Source organism: Gobio gobio (genome assembly GCF_949357685.1).
Source record: "Gobio gobio genome assembly, chromosome: 5".
NCBI classification, from domain to species: domain Eukaryota; kingdom Metazoa; phylum Chordata; class Actinopteri; order Cypriniformes; family Gobionidae; genus Gobio; species Gobio gobio.
Genome location: NC_137101.1, coordinates 62256725 through 62277026, shown reverse-complemented (window position 1 = coordinate 62277026; position 20302 = coordinate 62256725). Strand labels below are relative to the sequence as shown.

The window sequence follows — 20302 nt, the reverse complement described above, 5'->3', positions numbered from 1 at the left end:
TAAAAATCTTTTCTAATCTTGACAAAACGCATATCGTCGGAAAGGTCTGAGTCTCAAGGGTCCATATTTGGTGACCATTTTGTGATGGAAGTGACATTTGGACAGAAAATTACAGGAAAATGCATCAAAAAAACAATAAATGGAATTTAAATGACACCCGGTGGCTATTTTTGGTATTGCGCCTAAACAAAATCTCATGGGAACTTCAATTTTTGTGACAATTTGGAACACAACTTGGTCAGACATATGGCTTTGATTTTATAGTAATTTTTTTTGTAAAATATATATTTTATATAAAATAAAAAATATTTAGTGCAGTTATTTTTATTTACAGTAAATTTAAACTTCCATAACTTTTTCATACTTTCATATTTTTAATTGCTTTCACTTCAGCAATAATCTGCGGAGTGTCTGCTTTAAAACAAGACCAAATTTAGGTCTATATTCTTGAATTACAGCCCTTTAAGTTTGGATAGTGTATTCTCAAAAAGGGGAGTGACAGTTAAGGGGTTAAAGACTTATGTGGCGTTCACACCGGACGCGATTCGCACGAATAATTTGCGCTGGTCGCGCGAAGGTGGACGCTTGAACATTTTGAGTTTACTCGCTTCAATCGCGCGTGACATTCACTGCACAACAGACGCAAATTCACCTCATGGGCGGGGCTTCCACCAGCGGCTCGTCTCAGAGAAATGGCTGACATGGGCTGTGTTCACATGTCTCTTTTTGTTAAAATCTACTGTTAATGTGTGACAAAACGTAGTTTTAAGTCTTTTTCAGTCGATAATGTAGTTGTTTAAAGCTCAAATCAGTGGTTTATTTATATAAAGAGCGCCTATTTGAACATGTGATGTGGTGTTTTGGGAGTTGTGAGCTCCAGTGGATCAGCGGCGCTCATTAACCCGGTGAGATCAGCCTTTCCTCAGCCAGTCCTTCTGCCGCTGGCTCTGATGTCTCTGTGGCGACTCGAGCTATAATTCGTCTTGTAACGGCCAATCTTTGGTCTCATGGATCTATAAATTGTTCCCTGGCAAATCGATTAGGCTGAGGGCAAAGAGAAGTTTCATTACTTTATATTTTTAGGCTATAACTGTACGTTGCCGTTGTAACGTTAGCCTGAATGTTTGACTGAATTATTTGCTTTATTTCATGTGTAGCTTCTTATACCTTTTACTTATACTTTTGTATTATTGATCAAACATAAACTTGCATTTAACAAAAAGAGACTGGGTTGTGTTTCATGTCATTTAATGTTATCACAGTGATAATCATATTGTCTGAACCAGATATTAATATACAGATTTTCTGCTCATTGTTGTCACTACTAGAGCAGGCTCCTGATTGGTTAACGCGGCGCGAAATATCCGCCAAAGTTCAAATTTTTCAACTTGAGCGATTCGCACGAATCGTGCGTTCAAAACGCTCAATTCGCGTCCTTCGCGCCGCACCATTAGAAAGCAATATTTGGCATGATCTTTGTCTTTTATTATTCCCGGCGTAGTAAAACTGAAACTGTACTGGAAAATGGTTGCTGAAAGAGTGGGAACCCTGGTAAACACAGGCTCAGTTCAGCAGTCGCAGGGCTTCCTGGTGGCGGCCGTGGGCGCGGACAGGCTGACGGTGTGTGAGTTGGTCCGCAGTAGGACCGGTGCGGCGCCGGCGCTGTCGTCCCGCCTCACGCTCATGCCGTTCCGGAGCAGCAGCTGACGCGCCATCATGACGAAGGCCTCCTCCACGCTCCACGCGTCTCTGGCCGACGTCTCCACGGCCGCTAGCATGCCCTTAGCCTCCGCTAGCCCGCAGGCCTCCTCGAAGCGCACCTCGCGCTCCGCCTCCAGGTCCCGCTTGTTACCGATGAGCGCGGTGAGCACGTTGGCGGCGCCGAACTGCTGCAGCTCGTGGACCCAGCGCTCCACCGAGGAGAAGGTGTCCCTGCGGCTGATGTCGTAGGCGATCATGGCCCCGTGTGCGCTGCGGTAGTAGCTCTGCGTGATGGTGCGGAAGCGCTCCTGCCCGGCCGTGTCCCACACCTGCATCTGCACACACACACACACACACACACACACACACACACATTGAGTACACCAGGGATGTTCGCTGCTCCTCTGACGGAGAGTCATGGAAACCAAACACACCTGCGCACCACAGCGGCCTAGCCTAGCGTCAGAGATGTGTGTTGTCAATAACTATATACTTCAAAATTAACCCATAAGAACCCGGACCAATTTATCCTTATAGGAAAATTATGGGGCATATAAAACAGGCTTAATGGAGCACTTGTAACATGTGTCTGCAGTTGTTTTTGAAATACAACCCCTCCTTGTGAGAGATCTGTAATGTTACACATATGTGACATTGGGCGTTTATGATACATTTTTTATGTTACATATGTCACATTGGGCATTTATTTCTCAGTTTAAAAAAAAAACATTTAATATTTTTTGTGCTAAATAGCAGTTTCTTTTCTTTTCCACAACATTTAACAAAAAAATATCAAGCCATAGACAGATCTTCCAACACTTATCCCCTGCTTGCTGATTTGAAGAATCATTGTTGTCAGTGAGATGTAGACATGCTAGTAGAGTCTGAAAACACTTGCGGAACATTTTGTCAGCCACCATGGGATGTCATTTTGTCATTTTCCCAAGTATGCATGATTTCCTGACACTTGGTGCAGATCATACGCAGATCAATATTTCAATTATATTAAACAGTGCTGTTAACATTTTTCTGAGTCCCAGATTTTATATAAAACATAGAGAAAATATAACACAAAAAAAATATTGAATCTGCTAAATTAATTGAGCAGCTCATTAATATTTTTCTTAATATGACAAATACATAACATCAAAATTCCACCAACTGTTGTACGGTTAACAGCCCGATGTGACATATGGCACCACAATATTTTCATAACTTGTTTTATATCAATTTGTTTAAGAAATGTATTAAAATCAGGTTAAGTGTAATCTATGATGAGTTATTAAAATGTTAGAATTGCATGGGTTGAAACATACCTTCAGTAACAGAAACAAGCGTATTAAAAAATTGTTCACTCTGCAACATGTGCTAACCAGACAGACCACCATTTTGGAAATGTTGCCATGGCAACAAAAAATGCACAAATTGTCACATGACTGAACCTGGGTGTTCCTTATATGTCACTCAGGAAGTCTTCCTGAGTTGAAATTTAGGGATATTGCTTTAAAAAGACCTTTCCAGATAATCACCAATGTTTGTGACACCCGTGTCACTGTAGGTTAGTGGTAAAACCACACAAACGGGGCAGATTAATGTGCTTTAGTTTAGAAAGAGTGCCCTCACAGTGAGGTTTGGTTACTGCGTTCTTCCAAATATCATCTTTTGTGCTCCGCTGAAGAACAAAACAGGTTTGGAACAACTTGAGGTTGACTAAATTATGATAGTTCACCCAAAAAATGGAAATTATATCCCTTTAACTTCAAAATCATGGCAATACATGGTTTTGAAGGAGAATATTTTGGTCAATTTTGTCCAAAAATGTAGAAACTGCTTTCCTCTGTGTTCACCAAAGGTGAATAAAGATGGATGACGCTCTTCCGCTGAGGTAGGGTAAGTAGCGCCATGTTTAAACACTGGCAGCTTTGACATCTTGTGGTCAATAAAGCATAATTTGAAATATAATTAATATGATAACGTGTACAAAACGTTAATAAAGCGCTCAAAAGTCGGAATATTCTCGCTTATATTCCTACAAGATGGCGTTGCTATGACGTGTTGCTATGGATGGCGTGTATCCGCCTTGACTGCTCACTCTGACACTGCCACATCTATATTTTGTTGTAATTATTCTACTCATTGTTAAAATAAAATGCGTTTGTATCATATTCATAGTCATAATTGTGACCAAACTCGTGAGCCAATGACTGTGGCTCGACGGCAGGGCAAAACAAGCCAAACAAACACGATTTCAATCCCTTTTTCATCATTAATCAAAGCTATTGTGTGAAATATAGGCTGGTAAGAGAGGCAATGTCTCCTCAAAAAAACGGAATAAGACAGTATTACAAAAATAAAGCAAGGCAAATATAAAAAAAAGTGTACAAATCACTCGTTTTTATAAAGTCACAGTGTCCAAAAGCGATACTCGCAGGTGAAGTTACAGCGCGTTGCCTGAGCCCATTGAGCCGCGCTGTGATTGGATAAGATCGGTCATGGTTGGATATGATTGGTCCACGATATAAATCCCGCCTCTTGATTCCGTGCGCGTTCTCGAATCGGCCTGAATGGAAGACTATCCGTCCTAAATAGTATTCAAAAACAGAATTAGTATGTCCCAAATCGTGTTATGTTGAGAAGAGTATTCCAAAGATACCCAGAGCGCACTCTAACGGCTGATATTACCCTCAACCCACTGCGAGTTGGACGAGGATTCGATTAGAACTACAAACGCGGATAAAAAGTGTTAAAAAACTACAAACATGGCGGATGTGCGAGTCTGACGGTTAAGCAGAGAGGGTTAGCTGAAGTGGTTTGAGTGATCAATTATCAGCATTTAACCCGACGAAAAGATATTTATTCAGTGTTATCCACATTATATTTCACCTGCAGCAGCATTGAGAACTTTTGTCCTGATACGTTTGGCCATTAACTTTTAAATGCATCATTATATTTAAACTGCAAACACATGAGAAGAGTCTTTGCATTAAAGACCCACAAATGGCAGATCAACATGCGACTACATTTTTCTCGATACGGTTGGAAATTAAACTGAATGTGGAGGATCTGAACTGTGACAATGATTGACAGGGCAGTTTAAACGGTGACGGGACGTAATTAAAGCCCAATTTATACTTCAGCGTCGATTGTATGCCGTAGCTACGCCGTTAGCGGTGTGTTGCACGCGTAGGTCTCAATAAATAAAAACAAATCTGCACGTTCCGGAGTTAAATGTATAAAAACGAACTGGATGAAACGTATAGGCCTACTTGGTTTTAAATAGAATATTAGGCTACACAGTTAAGTATAATTGTAGGTGTAGGGACATATATTTACATCTGATGTGTAAAAAAAACATTTGCCTCCTCATTTCAAAACATTGATACGGCCATTTTCTTACATGTGAGCCCTATTAAAAAATTGCATTACTCCCTATGAATAAGCCTCAGACTGAAGGAAATGCTAAATCTGAATCTGTTTTATTTATATTTATATAATAAATATAAGGGGAAGCACTTAAAGTGACACATGCTATTCGCGCTTGTTGTGCAGCCTTGAGATCGCTGTTAGCCTCGCCCTCGTTTGGTAAAACTGTCAAAAAGACAACAAAGTTTGCTTAACTTTTTAAAATACGCTGGCCAGTCAGATCCCAAACAAACAAAGATCGTGTCCGCTGATCGCAGGAGCAGTAGTACGCCTACAATTGAAGCTGCTAAATCTGCACCTATCGTTAGCGGGATGATGACGATCCACACGGGGAAGGAGATTAAGATGACGACGAGACGGCTGAGGGGCACTTTGAATCTGCGAGAGATTGTGATGTTTTTATTTTATTTATTTACATTTCGCACCCGTGCAGTGCATATTCTGAAATAAAAATAAAAATAGCCTTGAATAGGCTACACGTGGCCTTGTTTTTTTTTTCGGTCTATGGACGATGCAATGCTCTGCTGATCTGGTCTGTTGTAGAAAGGATACTGTGTTATTATTTTGTTTGTTATATTTGCTTTTTATTTATTAAATACAAGCAATTAGTTGATGCAACATTTACTAAAATTAATATACAATTTATACAAAACGAAATTCGTTTCAAAGAAAGGCTTTCTACAAAGCAAAACTTAATGAAAGTGGTAAAAAAATCATGTCACCCGAATTTGCGCATCTTATGATCCTATCTTTTATTACAATTGTTTTTTATAGCAAAAATGTTATAAACACATATACTATATATATATATATATATATATATATATATATATATATATATATATATATATATAAATATACGCCTATATTTTATTTATATATGATGATCGTTTTCGTAGTGATATTGTTTATTATTGCAAATGTTTTTCATTTGTTTAATAAATCTAATAATTCTGACTGGGCACATCACTATAGTCATAACTCTTATTTCTATCTCAAATGATTTTTAATAACTTGGCTGAAAAAAAAAATGATAGGGGGTAGGTTATTGAAAACAGATTGAGAAGCACTGCTATAGGCATTTTTTTTTGTTCCGTTACCTCCAACCTGCGCTTTGAGTGGCCGGATCCACCCTACCCCCGGAGAACTTGCGCTACTCATTTAGTAAAGTAGCGCATTACTTTTACACGTAAAAATATCTCAGTTACTTTTCCAGTTACTTGGGAAAAAGTAATCCGATTACGTTACCCCCAACACTGCCTACACACTGAACTCTGGGCCGTAACCAGCATAGTTCCCCTCTGTGGACACAATATATTGCTTACTGAACAGTAGACATACTGCAGTGTACACTATACACCGACCAGGCATAACATTATGACCTATTGTGCTGGTCCCCTGACCCGTCGAGGCATGGACTCCACTGGACCCCTGAAGGTGTGCTGTGTGCTGAAAATGTGTAATTTCTTTAGATAAAAAGACCGAACACTACACACTCCTTACGCTTGCCCATTTTTCCTGCTTCTAACACATCAACTCTGAGGACGAAATGTTCACTTGCCGCCTAATATATCCCACCCACTATCAGTGTTACTCACTTCACCGGTCATAATGTTATGCCTGATCGGTGTATACTGACCGCAGTGTGTTTATCTTCCTGCTGTGGAATGAGGAGAGAACCTGCTCGACCGGTTCTGCTGGTTGAGTGTAAGAGCCACACGCGCACCGGAGAATCTCTCTAACACACACACACACACACACACACACACACTTCATCGGACAAACATCAGGTGCCCTCTGACCTTTACTCTCCGGCCCTCGATGTCGAGCGTGCGGACGGTGAAGTCGACGCCGATGGTGTTCTGCTGCCTCTCGGAGAACAGGCCCGTCCTGAAGCTCTGCACCAGGCAGGTCTTGCCCACGTTGGAGTCTCCGATGAGGATGATCTTGAAGAGGAAGTCGAAGGCGTCCTCCTGGGGCTCCATGAGTCAGTCCAGCACAGCACAGGTTCCCATAGTTCACACACACACACACACACACACACACAGCCGTCGTCGTCTCATCTGCCGTCAGTCTCACTGCGCTCCGGCTCTCACCTTCCTTCCCAACCTGGTTCAACAGGTGCGACCGCCACATGCTCAGATGCATTCTGGGTAATGTAGTGCAGCACTCATCCAAACACTGCTCAAGCAGCCGCCACATGTTTCCATGAGTCATGGTGTTTTAAAAGCATGTTACTACTAACCTCAACCTAAATATTATACAAGATACTTTATTTTATAGCAAAAAATATTATTATTAAACTATTATAGTAGTTACAAGAGTGTTAATACTCATTTGTTATTCATCAATGATGGATCAGTATTATGAAGCGTCACCGACATATTTATTCCAGTCAACTGAGGCGATATATAAATCAAACCGTATAGCCTATTAGTGATGAACAATTATTTGTTTATGTGGATATTAAAGAAAAATAATAGTATTTTCAGTTTAACAGCATTAGGTTCAAGAAGTTAAACTGTGTAACTGAACATCAGATTGTGTTGTAAATGATGAATGAGTTTGGACTGCTCTCGCTCTCTCTCTCTCTCTCTCTCTCTCTCTCTCTCTCTCTCAGCTCTCTCTCTCTCTCTCAGCTCTCTCTCTCTCAGCTCTCTCTCTCTCTCTCTCTCTCTCTCTCTCTCTCTCTCTCTCTCTCTCTCTCTCTCTCTCTCTCTCTCTCTCTCTCTCTCTCTCTCTCTCTCTCTCTCTCTCTCTCTCTCTCTCTCTCTCTCTGAGTGCGTGCGCGCGTGCGTGTTGGGAGTGAGTGCGTTGAGTGCGTTGAGTGCTGCTGAGAGCGTGCTGAATGTGAGTTCTCTATTTCTCTTTTTTTCCAAACTTGTGTTTCTCTGTTAATACTTTGAGGAGTTCTTTGAGGAACAGTGTTTATTGGGGTTCGTTTGTGTTGGTTTGGTGGAGGCGGCGGCTGCCGGGCTGGTCAGCATGGCTGCAGCTGCAGGTGAACACAGTGGTTTGCACAAACTCACGCGCCGACACGCTATTAAAATTCCGCCTAATGGGTGTTCGGTTGAGGATTGTAGTCTAGCGCAGGGGCGTAAATTTCATCTAACAGTTGGGGGGGACGATAAACATGAAATTTCTCAAGAGCAATTTTTGAAGGGGACACAAATAATACAGCCAAAATCGTACTTGTAAGGATATGTGTACCACAAAAAAAATATATAATAATATAAAAAAAAAATAAAAAAAAACATTTTGTGCTTATTTGGCGTTTTGGTGCACTGAAAAATGATCTAATGTCCGTTTTTCTTTTCTCTGTCATTTTATCTGACCAACAACACAAAGCGATAGTTGTTTAAATATGAGTAAGGTTCCCCACGCAGTCATATTATAATTATTAAATGATCTCGTATCTTACACATAGTATTTTATACTATGATATTCAGATCTTTAGATATTCAACTGCAGCAAGCCCAACACAGATCTGGCGGAGCGGCCGTCCGCATATAGGCTACTTTAGATTTAGAATTATCGCCAATTCGAGGGCGGGTTCGGGTTGCTTGAATTATGGGTTCAAACACAGCAAGAAAACAGTACAATGACACACTCCCTTAAATAGGCATTTTTAAATGTCGCTTTGAAACCAAATGTTCCGCGATCATCTTGTCTGTCAGCTGTTTGCTCTGGTGATTAATGAAATCTGACTCTCGTTCGGCTCGTGCTGTATTGAGCAGACACATTCAGTTTTTAATTGTTGTGTCTGTTCTCTAACTAATCAAAATTATTGTATTACTATAAAAATGAAAACGACGGTGGCCCTGGGCGGTGCCGCGGTGGGCAAGTGATGTTAACAGTGTTTTGCCTAATCTGTATTAAAGAGAAAAGAGTCCGAAAGAGTTCATCTGATGTTTAAAGTGAATAAAATAGTATTGACAGCTTACTGGAGTTTCATAACTGCTGTCTGAAGGGCTTGTTGTCTCCACAAACTTGTGTTGTAGTTTTTTTTACGTTCTATGGGTAACGTTAAGTTAGTTGAGGTGCGCGGTGGATCAAACCACTGTGGGGCAAGGGGGGAGGGGGGATCTCAACATTTTTCTAAACTTAAACGCATTTTTTTGTCCTGTTTGCTTTTGTATTGTTTTACTACTTACACATGTATTTTAAGTATATATCATTATATTATTTACAATACTCAGCATGGTTTTTAGGGGGGGACAGCCCTCAGATTGGGGGGGTCCTGTCCCCCCCGTCCCCCCCGTGATTTACGCCCCTGGTCTAGCGGTGGGTGAGATGGTCGGATATGACAGTATTAAATCGGCTTCTAGGATGAACAGTGCCGTAGTGATTTTTTTAGACAGTGTGGACAAAGTAAATCAGTTACTCGAAAGTGGAGTTGTGATTCAAGACACATACACACCAGTTTTGTCTCTAGTAAACCCTGCTAAAAAAGTCATCATTTCCAATGTACCCCCGTTCATGAAAAATGAGCTGTTGGAAAAAGAACTAGGGAGACACGGAAAATTAGTGACTCCGATAAAGATGATTCCTATCAGCTGTAAATCTCCTCATCTCAAACACGTTGTGTCTTTCAGGAGACATGTACATATGATTCTCAAAAAGAGTGGTGAAGAGTTAAACTTAGTGTTTAAGTTTAAGGTTGATGATTTTGACTACACTGTGCATAACGTCAGAGACGATGAAATGCTTTGGGTGTGGGACTGTTGGGCATGTGATTCGCTCGTGTCCAGAGAGAGCGATGCAGGCTTTAGCGGATCCACCGCCCGTTCGGGCCGAAAGCGAAGCCACTTTACCTGGCGAAACGCAGGGAACTGTGCAGGAAGAAAATAAAAATGATAATGATCAGGAGAAGGAGCAGACAGACAATGTAGCGAGTGACCAAAATACACAAGTTGTCTTGAAAGAGGATCTAAATGTTGGTCAAACCGCGACTAGAGTAGCTGAGTCAGTGTTGTTTAATGAGGAAGATTTGTTGTGGTTAGATGATGAAATATCCAATTCGTCAACCAAAAGAAAAAATCCAGAAAATAAATCAAACACTGAACAAGTTGCAAAAGTGTCAAAAAAAAATCCGAGCTGTTCTTCCCAGTCCGAGGATGTGTTGATGAGCACACAAGAGTCTGAAAGTGATGTTAGTGGAGACACACAGATGGGGGTGGAGAGTGCTTATTCTTTCACCAAAATTCAGTCTTTTTTGCAAAGAACCAAAGGTTTGAGATTAGTTAAAATTGATGACTTTTTCCCAGACTTAAAGTTGTTCATTAACTCGGTAAAATTTTTCATGAAAAATACAGAAAACTCAGGTGAAATGACCTTTACAGACCAGGAAGTTTTTCGGTTAAAAAAATTGATGATAAAAGCGAGAGCACAATTAGCTAATGATGGTTAAGCACCTTTTGTTTTTCTTTTTCTTTGTTTGTGTTAACCTCTCTGTTCTGTTTAAATGCAACTTAACCTTTACAATGTGTGACATAAAGCTGGGCTCTTTAAATGTTAATGGTGCCAGAGAGGATGTGAAGAGAGTTTCCCTCATCAATTTGTTTAAAGTTAAAAAATTAAATGTAATTTTTTTACAAGAAACACATAGCACAACTGAAAATGAAACCGCGTGGAAGAAAGATTGGGATGGAGAGGTTTTTCTCAGTCATAAGTGTAGCAACAGTGGTGGAGTGGGTATCTTGTTTTCTAGAGACTTTTTACCTATCTCTTGTGTTACTGAGGAAATCATTGCAGGTCGTTTGTTAAAAGTACAAGCTGTATTTGAAAGTGTAAAAATGACGTTCATAAATGTTTATGCTCCTACTTTAGGCCCTGGAAGGGTGGTCTTTCTAAACATTCTAAATGATGTAATTAGTAACTGTAGTGCTGATGGATACATGTTCCTGGGTGGGGACTTTAACTGCACAGAGAATGCAACTTTAGATAGAAACCACCCAGAACCACATGGAGCCAGTAAGAATTGTCTTGTAAAAATAATTGAGTCAAATGATTTATGTGACGTTTGGAGGTTTTTCCACAACACTCAGCGTCAGTATACTTGGACTCATGTTAAAGATAATTCTTTGTCTTTGGCTAGGCTTGATAGAGTTTACGTTTTTAAACATCAGAGTAATGTACTTAAAAGTTGTTCAATACATCCAACTGGTATTTCAGATCATTGCCTTGTACAAGTTGCTGTCTTTGTTAAAGATGTGAAATGTAAAAGTGCCTATTGGCATTTTAATGTATCCTTGCTTTCTGATAATTCTTTTAAAGATGTTTTTAAGTATTTCTGGAGCGGTTATACAAAAGAAAAATCTGAGTATACTTCATTACAACAGTGGTGGGACATAGGGAAGGTCAAAATAAAACAGCTATGTTTACAGTATACTCTCAATGTCACAAGAGACATGACCAGATCTATGAGAGATTTGGAGAGTGAAATAGTGAAGCTGCAAGATTTGGCAGACTCAACAAGAGAAGGAGAACATTTTAAAGTTCTCAAAAAGAAAAAGTCAGCTTTATCTAACCTGTTGGGTTTCTCCGCTCAAGGTGCTCTGGTTCGCTCACGTCATCAAAATATTGTCAAAATGGATGCACCATCTCATTTTTTCTTCGGCCTTGAACAAAAAAACGGACAAAGGAGACTTATGCACTCACTGCGGTCCAGTACTGGACAATTGCTACAAGAGTCTGGGGATATCCGTAAATATGCAGTTGACTTTTATGAGAAGCTTTTTAAGAGTGAGTTCCAGGAGAGACCAGAGGTGGCGCAGTCCTTCTATGAGGGGTTACCTAAGGTTTCCGAGGAGGCTAACAAGGAGCTGGATGCACTGATCTCCGCTGATGAACTATATTCTGCGTTGCAGAGTCTGGAAAGCGGTAAATCTCCTGGTATTGATGGCCTTCCTGTGGACTTTTATAAAGCCTTCTGGACTGTGATTGGCAAAGATTTATTACTTGTTATCAGAGACAGTTTAAGAAGAGGATTTTTACCCTTGAGCTGCAGGAGAGCAATTCTTACTCTTCTCCCTAAAAAAGAGGATTTACAAGAGATAAAGAACTGGAGGCCAGTTGCTCTGCTCTGCACTGATTACAAACTTTTGTCAAAGGTGTTGGCAATGAGACTGAGAAACGTTATGGAGCACATCATTCATGTTGACCAGACTTATTGCATACCCAATAGGTTGATATCTGACAATATTATTTTAATTCGTGATGTTTTGGACCTCTCCAACTCATTGGGTTGCAAAATTTGCCTGATTTCAATTGACCAAGAAAAGGCTTTTGACAGAGTCGAACACCAGTATTTGTGGCAAACGTTAGATGCGTTTGGTTTCAGCTCTGGCCTAATAAACATGATTCGAGTCTTGTATAGTGACATTGAGAGCATTTTAAAGATCAACGGTGGTTTAAGCGCTCCTTTTAAAGTTCATAGGGGGGTCAGACAAGGATGTTCATTGTCTGGCATGTTGTACTCCTTAGCCATAGAGCCTCTTCTGCACAAATTAAGAAAATCTCTTGTTGGTGTAAAACTTCCTGGATGTGAAACCATTTTTAAATTATCTGCTTATGCCGATGATGTTGTTGTCATTGTCAAAGAACAAGAAGATATAGACACCCTGGTAGATAACATTAATGGTTTTGGCGTATTGTCCTCTGCAAAAATTAACTGGGGGAAAAGTGAAGCTGTAACAATCAGTAATGAGTTAAGCAGAAAACTTGTTTTACCTGCTGGGTTAAATTGGAACAAGGGTGGTTTTAAATACCTTGGTGTTTATCTTGGAGATAATACTTTTCTGTGTAAAAATTGGGACAATGTTTTAGAGAAAGTTGAAGGACGTCTCAAAAAATGGAAATGGATATTGCCACACATGTCTTTTAGGGGTCGAACACTGGTGATCAACAATTTAGTGTCATCAATGTTGTGGCATAGATTATCATGTGTAGACCCTCCTGCACAACTGCTGGCTAAGATACAGGCAGTGTTGGTGGACTTCTTCTGGGACCGGATGCACTGGGTCCCACAGAGTGTACTGTTTTTGCCAAAAGAGGAAGGAGGGCAGGGGCTCATTCATCTCGCCAGTAGGGGCGCAGCTTTCCGACTCCAATTTATACAGAGACTTCTTGTTGGGCCCGTAGACCTTGTCTGGAGATCCTTAGCCAGAACCATATTGATCCGAGGCGGGAATTTGGGTCTTGCTGAACCTTTGTTTTTAATGGACCTGAGTGCTAAAAAACTGTGTAACCTCCCAAAGTTTTACCATGGACTGTTCACTTTGTGGGGAATGTTCCAAAAGAAGAGAGTTACAAGCTGTGAGTCCCTGACATGGCTGTTGAAAGAGCCAGTGGTGAATGGCACTCGCTTCAACATAGAACACACAACAGGACCATTCGTGATGCAGTTGTTCTGTGCGGCTGGGATTGTTACACTGGGACATGTGGTTGATCTGTGTGGACCTAATTTGATCGACACTGCAGGTCTAGCCTCTCATGTTGGAGTTAGATCGATCAGGATCATACATAAAATGCTCAGCACTTGGAAGTGTGAACTGACAAAGACTGAATTATCCTTGCTAAAAGACTACTGTAATGGACAATGTCAACCAGTTGTTGATGATTCTTTTCCAGCATTGACTTTATTTCCTGATTTTAAAGACTGTACTGGTCAACTGTTAGAGTCCAGAGAGACTCTCACAAATGAATTTGATGACATGAGAGGTAAAACGATGTATGAAATGTTTGTAAAACTGTTAAATAAAGGCAAACTAAGTGGTCGAGCTGACACTCCTTGGAGAGCTCATCTGGGGCTTGACAATGAGGTCAGACCAGTATGGAGAGCGATTTACAAACCACCGTTGACCAAGAGGGTAGGGGACCTACAATGGAGAATCCTACACGGTAGTGTGGCTGTCAATGCTTTCATATCCATCATTAATCCTAATGTAAGTGAGGAGTGCCCTTTTTGCTTGCAGAGGGAAACAATTTACCACTGCTTTTTGGAGTGTAGCAGACTGTGCTCTTTTTTTCAGTTGTTGCAAGAAATGTTCATGATGTTCGGAGAGAAATTTTCTAAGCATCTATTTATTTTTGGTTTTAGTTACAGTCAGAAAAGGAGAGCGAAATGTCAATTGTTTAACTTTGTACTTGGTCAAGCAAAAATGGCTATCTACATTAGTAGAAGGAATAAGATCGAAGAATCTGTGGACTTTGACGCAAACACTGTTTTTGTTAGAATGGTGAAAGCTAGATTGAAAGTTGATTTTGTTTTTTACAGTACTACAAATAATGTAGAGGGGTTCATAAACATTTGGTGTCTTAAAAATGTTTTATGTTCTGTTGTGGAGAATGTCTTGTGTTTTGGGAGCGCTCTGACTTGAATCATGCTTTGTTTTTGTTTTTTCACTTTGGGAATTGATTTCCTTGTGTTGTAGAGAACTCTGTTTTGAAAAATAAAGAGATTTTAAATCTCAATCTCTCTCTCTCAGCTCTCTCTCTCTCTCTCTCTCTCTCTCTCTCTCTCTCTCTCTCTCTCTCTCTCTCTCTCTCTCTCTCTCTCTCTCAGCTCTCTCTCAGCTCTCTCTCTCTCTCTCTCTCAGCTCTCTCTCTCTCTCTCTCTCTCTCTCAGCTCTCTCTCTCTCTCTCTCTCTCTGTGAGTGTGGAGTGGGTTTGCGTGAGTGCATGTGTGTGAGAGCGGTTCTAATTGTTATATTACTGTTTCTAGTTTTCTTTCTTTATTTCTGAAACATACTTTAGAGTGTGTTTCTTTTTTTTTCCTTTCTATTTCTTCTTTTGTTTGTAAGGGTTTTTTTAAATTAGTTTAGGTTTTTTGTTGTTGTCGTGCACATGGCTTTCTCCCGCGGGGGGAACGCCGTCGGTTTCCCTTCGGAACGGTTTTAGATGTGTACCGGAGGCGACCGCTTCGATTGAGGATGTATTGGTTGTAGTTGGCGATCAGATTGGTCATGAAAACATAAATTCAGCATCGCGAATGAACAGAGCTGTTGTGGTGTTCTTGAAGAATGAACAACTTGTTAATCAAATAATTGAAAATGGGCTTTGGGTGAAAGGAATGTTTGTGCCGACAACTCCGTTGTATGCACCGGCTACCAAAGTCACAGTTTCAAATGTCCCTCCGTTCATTAAAAATGAAGTAATTGTGAAAGAATTGTCTCGTTTCGGAAAAATAGTCAGTCCAGTTAAGATGCTACCTCTAGGATGCAAAAATCCGGCACTGAAACACGTGCTGTCCTTCAGAAGACAAGTCCACATGTTTTTAATCTCTCAGGATAAAACTCTAGACGCGTCTTTTAGAGTAAGTGACGGCGATAGCTCCTATGTGTTATATGCAAGCACTGAAAGTTTACGGTGCTTTGAGTGTGGTGATATTGGCCACAAAAGATTCTCGTGTCCACATAAAAATAGGCCAGAGGACATTCGGATAGGAGAAGAGAAAGAGGTGGAAAATGAAGCGACACTGGAGAGTCAGGTTGACCAGAATGGGGTATCAGAGAAAGTTTCAGAGGGCCAAGGCGTGGATACTGCATGTGAAGAGAATGAGGTGAGTGCAAATTCTAGTGACTCTGCTGGTTTTTTGCAAGAAGAAAGGCCTTGTTGTAGTAGTGAAATAGCCTTAAAAGCGGTGACTGCTGTTGAAGATATGGTGTCTGATGAGGTTGTGTCAATGAGTCAGGATGATGGATTAAAAGATGATGATTGTTGTTCTGATATATCTGATTGTCCGAGAGAGGGTGAAGATTTATATACTGTAGAACAGATTAATGGTTTTTTGGATGAAACAAAAGGTAAAAAGGTAGAGGTTGTTGATTATTTCCCGGATTTGGATAAATTCGTTGCTTCGGTTGTGTGGTCGAGGAAAACGTATAATTTGTCGGTGTTATCACAACAAAAACGCTTTCGTTTAAAAAAACTTTTAGGTACGATAAAGCAAAAGAAAAGAGTAGGAAAGGAAATGAGGGGAATTCATAAATAATTAAAATGGCTGTTTGTCTGTCTTCTTGTTTTTCTTTCCTTTTCTGTTTTTCCTTATTTCTCTGCCTCATGGAGTCATTGCGAGTAGCATCTTTAAACGTAAATGGCCTTAGAGATAGAAGAAAACAAGCTTTGCTTTTAGAGGTTTTAAAACTAAAAAATATTGGAGTAACTTTTCTTCAAGAGACCCACAGTGACAAAAGTAACGAAGTAGATTGGGGCTTATGGTGGGAAGGGAAGTATATCCTTAGTCACGGCTCCAATCTCAGTTCGGGGGTTGCAATATGCTTCAGTCCAAGCTGCAAGTTTAACGTTTTATCAGAACATGAGATAGAGCCTGGTCGTGCATTAGTTGTAAAAGCTGAATTAAATACTTTCAATGTAATTTTTGTGAATGTTTATGCACATAATAAAGGGTCTGAGAGAATTATCCTTTTTAGGAAAATTGGGGAGTTTCTAAATACATTAAAATCAAAAGATATTGTTATCATGGGAGGGGATTTTAATTGTACTTTAGATTTTAGTATGGATAGGAATAATGAAGAAACACATTTTCAGTCTTCATCGTTTTTGGCAAACATTGTTAAAAAGTTAGAGCTAAATGATATATGGAGAACTGAAAACCCATCTTTAAAACAGTATACATGGGTTAAGGTTTCAGAAGGAAGGGTATATGCGGCAAGATTAGATAGGTTTTATATTTCAAATAGCTCAAGGAATAGAGTCTGCAATGCTGCTATATTCCCTAATATTATCTCGGATCATAAAATGATCACAATAGATTGTGTATTATCAAAGCAAAAAAATGTGGGTTCATACTGGCATTTTAATAAGAAGCTGTTACAGGATGCTGTTTTTTGTGAAAATTTTTCTTTTTTTTGGCAAAAATGGCAGATGCAGAAAAATGATTTTAGAGATATTATTCAGTGGTGGGACATTGGAAAAACCCAAATTAGGGTTTTCTGTCAACAATACTCTTGTTTTTCCTCAAAAAGAACAGAAAATATGATTAAAGAACTTGAAACCGAGATTCTTGAAATCGAAAATAAAATGTTGGAAAGACAGGAAAATCTGTTACAAAATGTTATTAATGAAAAAAAGTTACAGTTAGAAAACTTATTACAAGAAAAAGTAAAAGGAGCTCTTATTAGAGCTTGTTTTTCTCAAATTAGAGACATTGATGGACCAACATCTTTCTTTTTTAATTTGGAAAGAAAAGTGTGTCAAGAGAAACAAATGTTGTGTTTAAGGAATGATAGAGGTGATTTGTTTTATGATCCATCTGAAATGAGTACATTTGTTGTTGATTTTTATTCAAAATTGTATGATCATGATACAACAGATTTGGATAGCAAATCTGAACTTTTTGATTTAATTCCAAAACTTAAACCAGAGAATAAAGATGATTTGGATTGTATTTTAAGCTTTGAAGAAGTAACTAAAGCTGTACAAGAGTTATCAACAGGAAAATCCCCTGGATTAGATGGTCTTCCCTCTGATTTTTTTTAAATATTTTTGGGGAATTATTGGGAAAGATTATTATGAAATGATTTTATTTTCGATTCAAACAGGCTGTTTACCTACTAGTTGTAGAAGAGCAATTCTTTCTCTTCTACCTAAAAAAGGTGATCTTACTCTGCTTAAGAATTGGAGGCCTGTGGCTTTGTTGACCACGGATTATAAGATTTTCTCTAAGTGTATTTCTAATAGATTGAGTGAATATATGGGTGTATTAATTCACAATGATCAATCTTATTGTATAAAGAACAGATGTATTAGAGATAATTTGTTCCTTATAAGAGATGTTATTGATTATTCAATGTTAAACAATATGGATTTAGGAATATTATCCCTGGACCAAGAAAAGGCTTTCGACAGAGTGGATCATTCTTATCTGTTTGATGTTTTAAGTGCATATGGCTGTGGAAGTGGTTTTATTTCTTGGATTCGATTACTTTATGAAAAAGCTGAATGCATGGTAAAAGTTCCTGGAGGGTTAAGTACACCTATACAAGTCCGAAGAGGAATAAGGCAGGGTTGCCCTCTTTCGGGCCAACTCTACAGTTTAGTTATTGAACCCCTTTTGTGTAAATTGAGAGCTTCATTAAAGGGTTTATATATTGAAGGGCTGTTTAATAAACCCCTGAAACTTTCTGCTTATGCTGACGATCTTTCTGTAATAATTAAAGATAAAGAAGATATACAAAGCATATTAAATTGCATTCAGTGTTATGAAAAGGCCTCTTCAGCCAAAATAAATTGGGGGAAAAGCGAAGCTCTATGGTGCGGAACCTCAAGCAGCTTGATACCAAAATTGCCTGGAAATGTTGAATGGAGTAGAGATGGTTTAAAATTTTTAGGAGTTTTTTTAGGTTCTGATTTGTATAAAAAGAAAAACTGGGATGGATTGATTGAAAAGATGTGTGTACGTTTGTCCAAGTGGAAATGGCTAATCCCTAAATTATCGTATAGAGGAAGAGTCCTGATAGTAAATAACCTTATTGCATCTTCATTGTGGCATAAAATGGCCATTCTGGATCCTCCTCCTAACCTCATGAAGGATATGCAAAGACAATTGGTTAATTTTTTTTGGTCAGGACAGCATTGGCTGAGAGCGGCTGTCCTTTATTTACCAATCTCTGAAGGAGGACAAGGACTTATTGACATTGAATGCAGAGTTGCTGCTTTTAGATTACAGGCTGCTCAAAGACTTTTGTACAAAAGGCACATCAGCTGGACAGATGTAGCCTGTGGATTGTTGAGAAAAGCAGGACAGTTGGGCCTTGATCTTCATCTTTTTTTGATGGATCTTGATGGAGTGGACTTAACTGGTCTAACGCCTTTTTATAAGACAATGCTTAAGGTTTGGAAAGTTTTCTCAAACTCCCGAGAACAAGGGTCTGTCAAAGGTTTTTGGGGAAAAGAAGAACCTATCATTTATAATCCTGTGCTAACTGTGAAAAGTGTGAACTCTGTTTTAATTAGAAATGCACTTGTAAAAGCTGGTCTCATTAAGGTGTCATCTTTTTTGAATAAGGATGGGTGGTTAACCCCAAAAGATGTTGCAACAAAGATTGGTGTGAAATCCTTGCGTTTTTCGGAAAGACTTTTAACTGAAATTGCAGCTGCTGTACCTACTGAATTTAAATGTGCTCTGGATGAAGGATTAATAGAACAAAATGATGATAATGTGAAAGAGTTTCCAGAATTGGAAATAAACATTGGTGTGGACTCATGGCAAGAGGAGGGGGGGAAATTGCTCACATTTAATACTCCAGAACTCAGCTTGTTGAGTGAGGTGGGCAAAAAATCCATGTATCATGTTTGTGTAAAAGTAATGCGGTTTCAAGAACTGAAACAAGTACGTGAGTCTAAATGGCAAGTAATATTTGGCACAGATCTTTCACCTAAAAGTAGCTGGAGAACTTTATATAAGATTCCTATTGATAAAAGAACGGGCGATTTACAGTGGAGGATCATACATGGAATATTAACCACAAATAAACATAAAGCTCACTTAGACTCCAGTGTTAGTGATATTTGCCCTTTCTGTTCAGAAACTGAAACAGTTTTTCATTTATTCTCTGAGTGTAACAGATTGGAGCCACTTTTTCAAATGTTGAAGGAATGGTGTGATATGTTGGGTCATGTTTTTAGTAAAGAAGGTTTTATTTATGGTCCTAAGTATCGGTATAAAACAAGGAATGTTGATGTATTTTTGAATTTTTTGTATGGACAAGCTAAATTAAGTATATGGTTGACACGAAAGGCTAAGATTGTGGGAAAAGGTTCCACCAATATCGTTTTAACATGTAAAGGATTGATTTCTGCTCGTTTAGTGGTTGAATTTGCTTATTATAAACTGGTTGGAAAAGTGGTACTCTTTGAGGAAGTTTGGTGTTTAAATTGGATTTTATGCGAAATAAGTGATGGGTGTTTAGAAATGAAGCTGTAAAATTATATTTTTATTGGTTTGTTTTTGTTTTTTGTTTTTGTTTGTATTTTTCTGATTCTGTTTTTTTTTGGTGTGTGTGTAATTGTATAACTCTGTAAATTTGTTTTTAGATTGTAATTAAAGGATTTGTAAAAGTCAAAAGTCTCTCTCTCAGCTCTCTCTCTCTCTCTCTCTCTCTCTCTCTCTCTCTCTCTCTCTCTCTCTCTCTCTCTCTCAGCTCTCTCTCTCTCT

The 20302-nt window shown here is 39.2% G+C and overlaps 1 protein-coding gene across 1 annotated transcript; it reads right to left on the bottom strand.

The window, feature by feature from the left end:
- Window positions 1–311: 311 nt before the first annotated feature.
- LOC307126797 (ras-related protein Rab-19) lies at window positions 312–7211 on the bottom strand. Its single transcript, XM_079817506.1, has 2 exons — window positions 6927–7211; window positions 312–2036 (listed from the first exon to the last, which is right to left on the bottom strand). Exons 1-2 carry the CDS (start codon window positions 7107–7109, stop codon window positions 1569–1571), a joined length of 651 nt encoding a protein of 216 aa, XP_079673632.1. The 5' UTR covers window positions 7110–7211; the 3' UTR covers window positions 312–1568.
- Between the last annotated feature and the right edge of the window lie 13091 nt (window positions 7212–20302).

Bases quoted from the DNA above. Each gene is read 5' to 3' on its own strand.
- LOC307126797 (XM_079817506.1), bottom strand. From the start codon at position 7,109: ATGGAGCCCCAGGAGGACGCCTTCGACTTCCTCTTCAAGATCATCCTC. The intron at 2,037-6,926 runs GTCAGAGGGCAC...GTGTGTGTGCAG, and splicing joins TCGAGGGCCGGAGAGTAAAG to ATGCAGGTGTGGGACACGGC.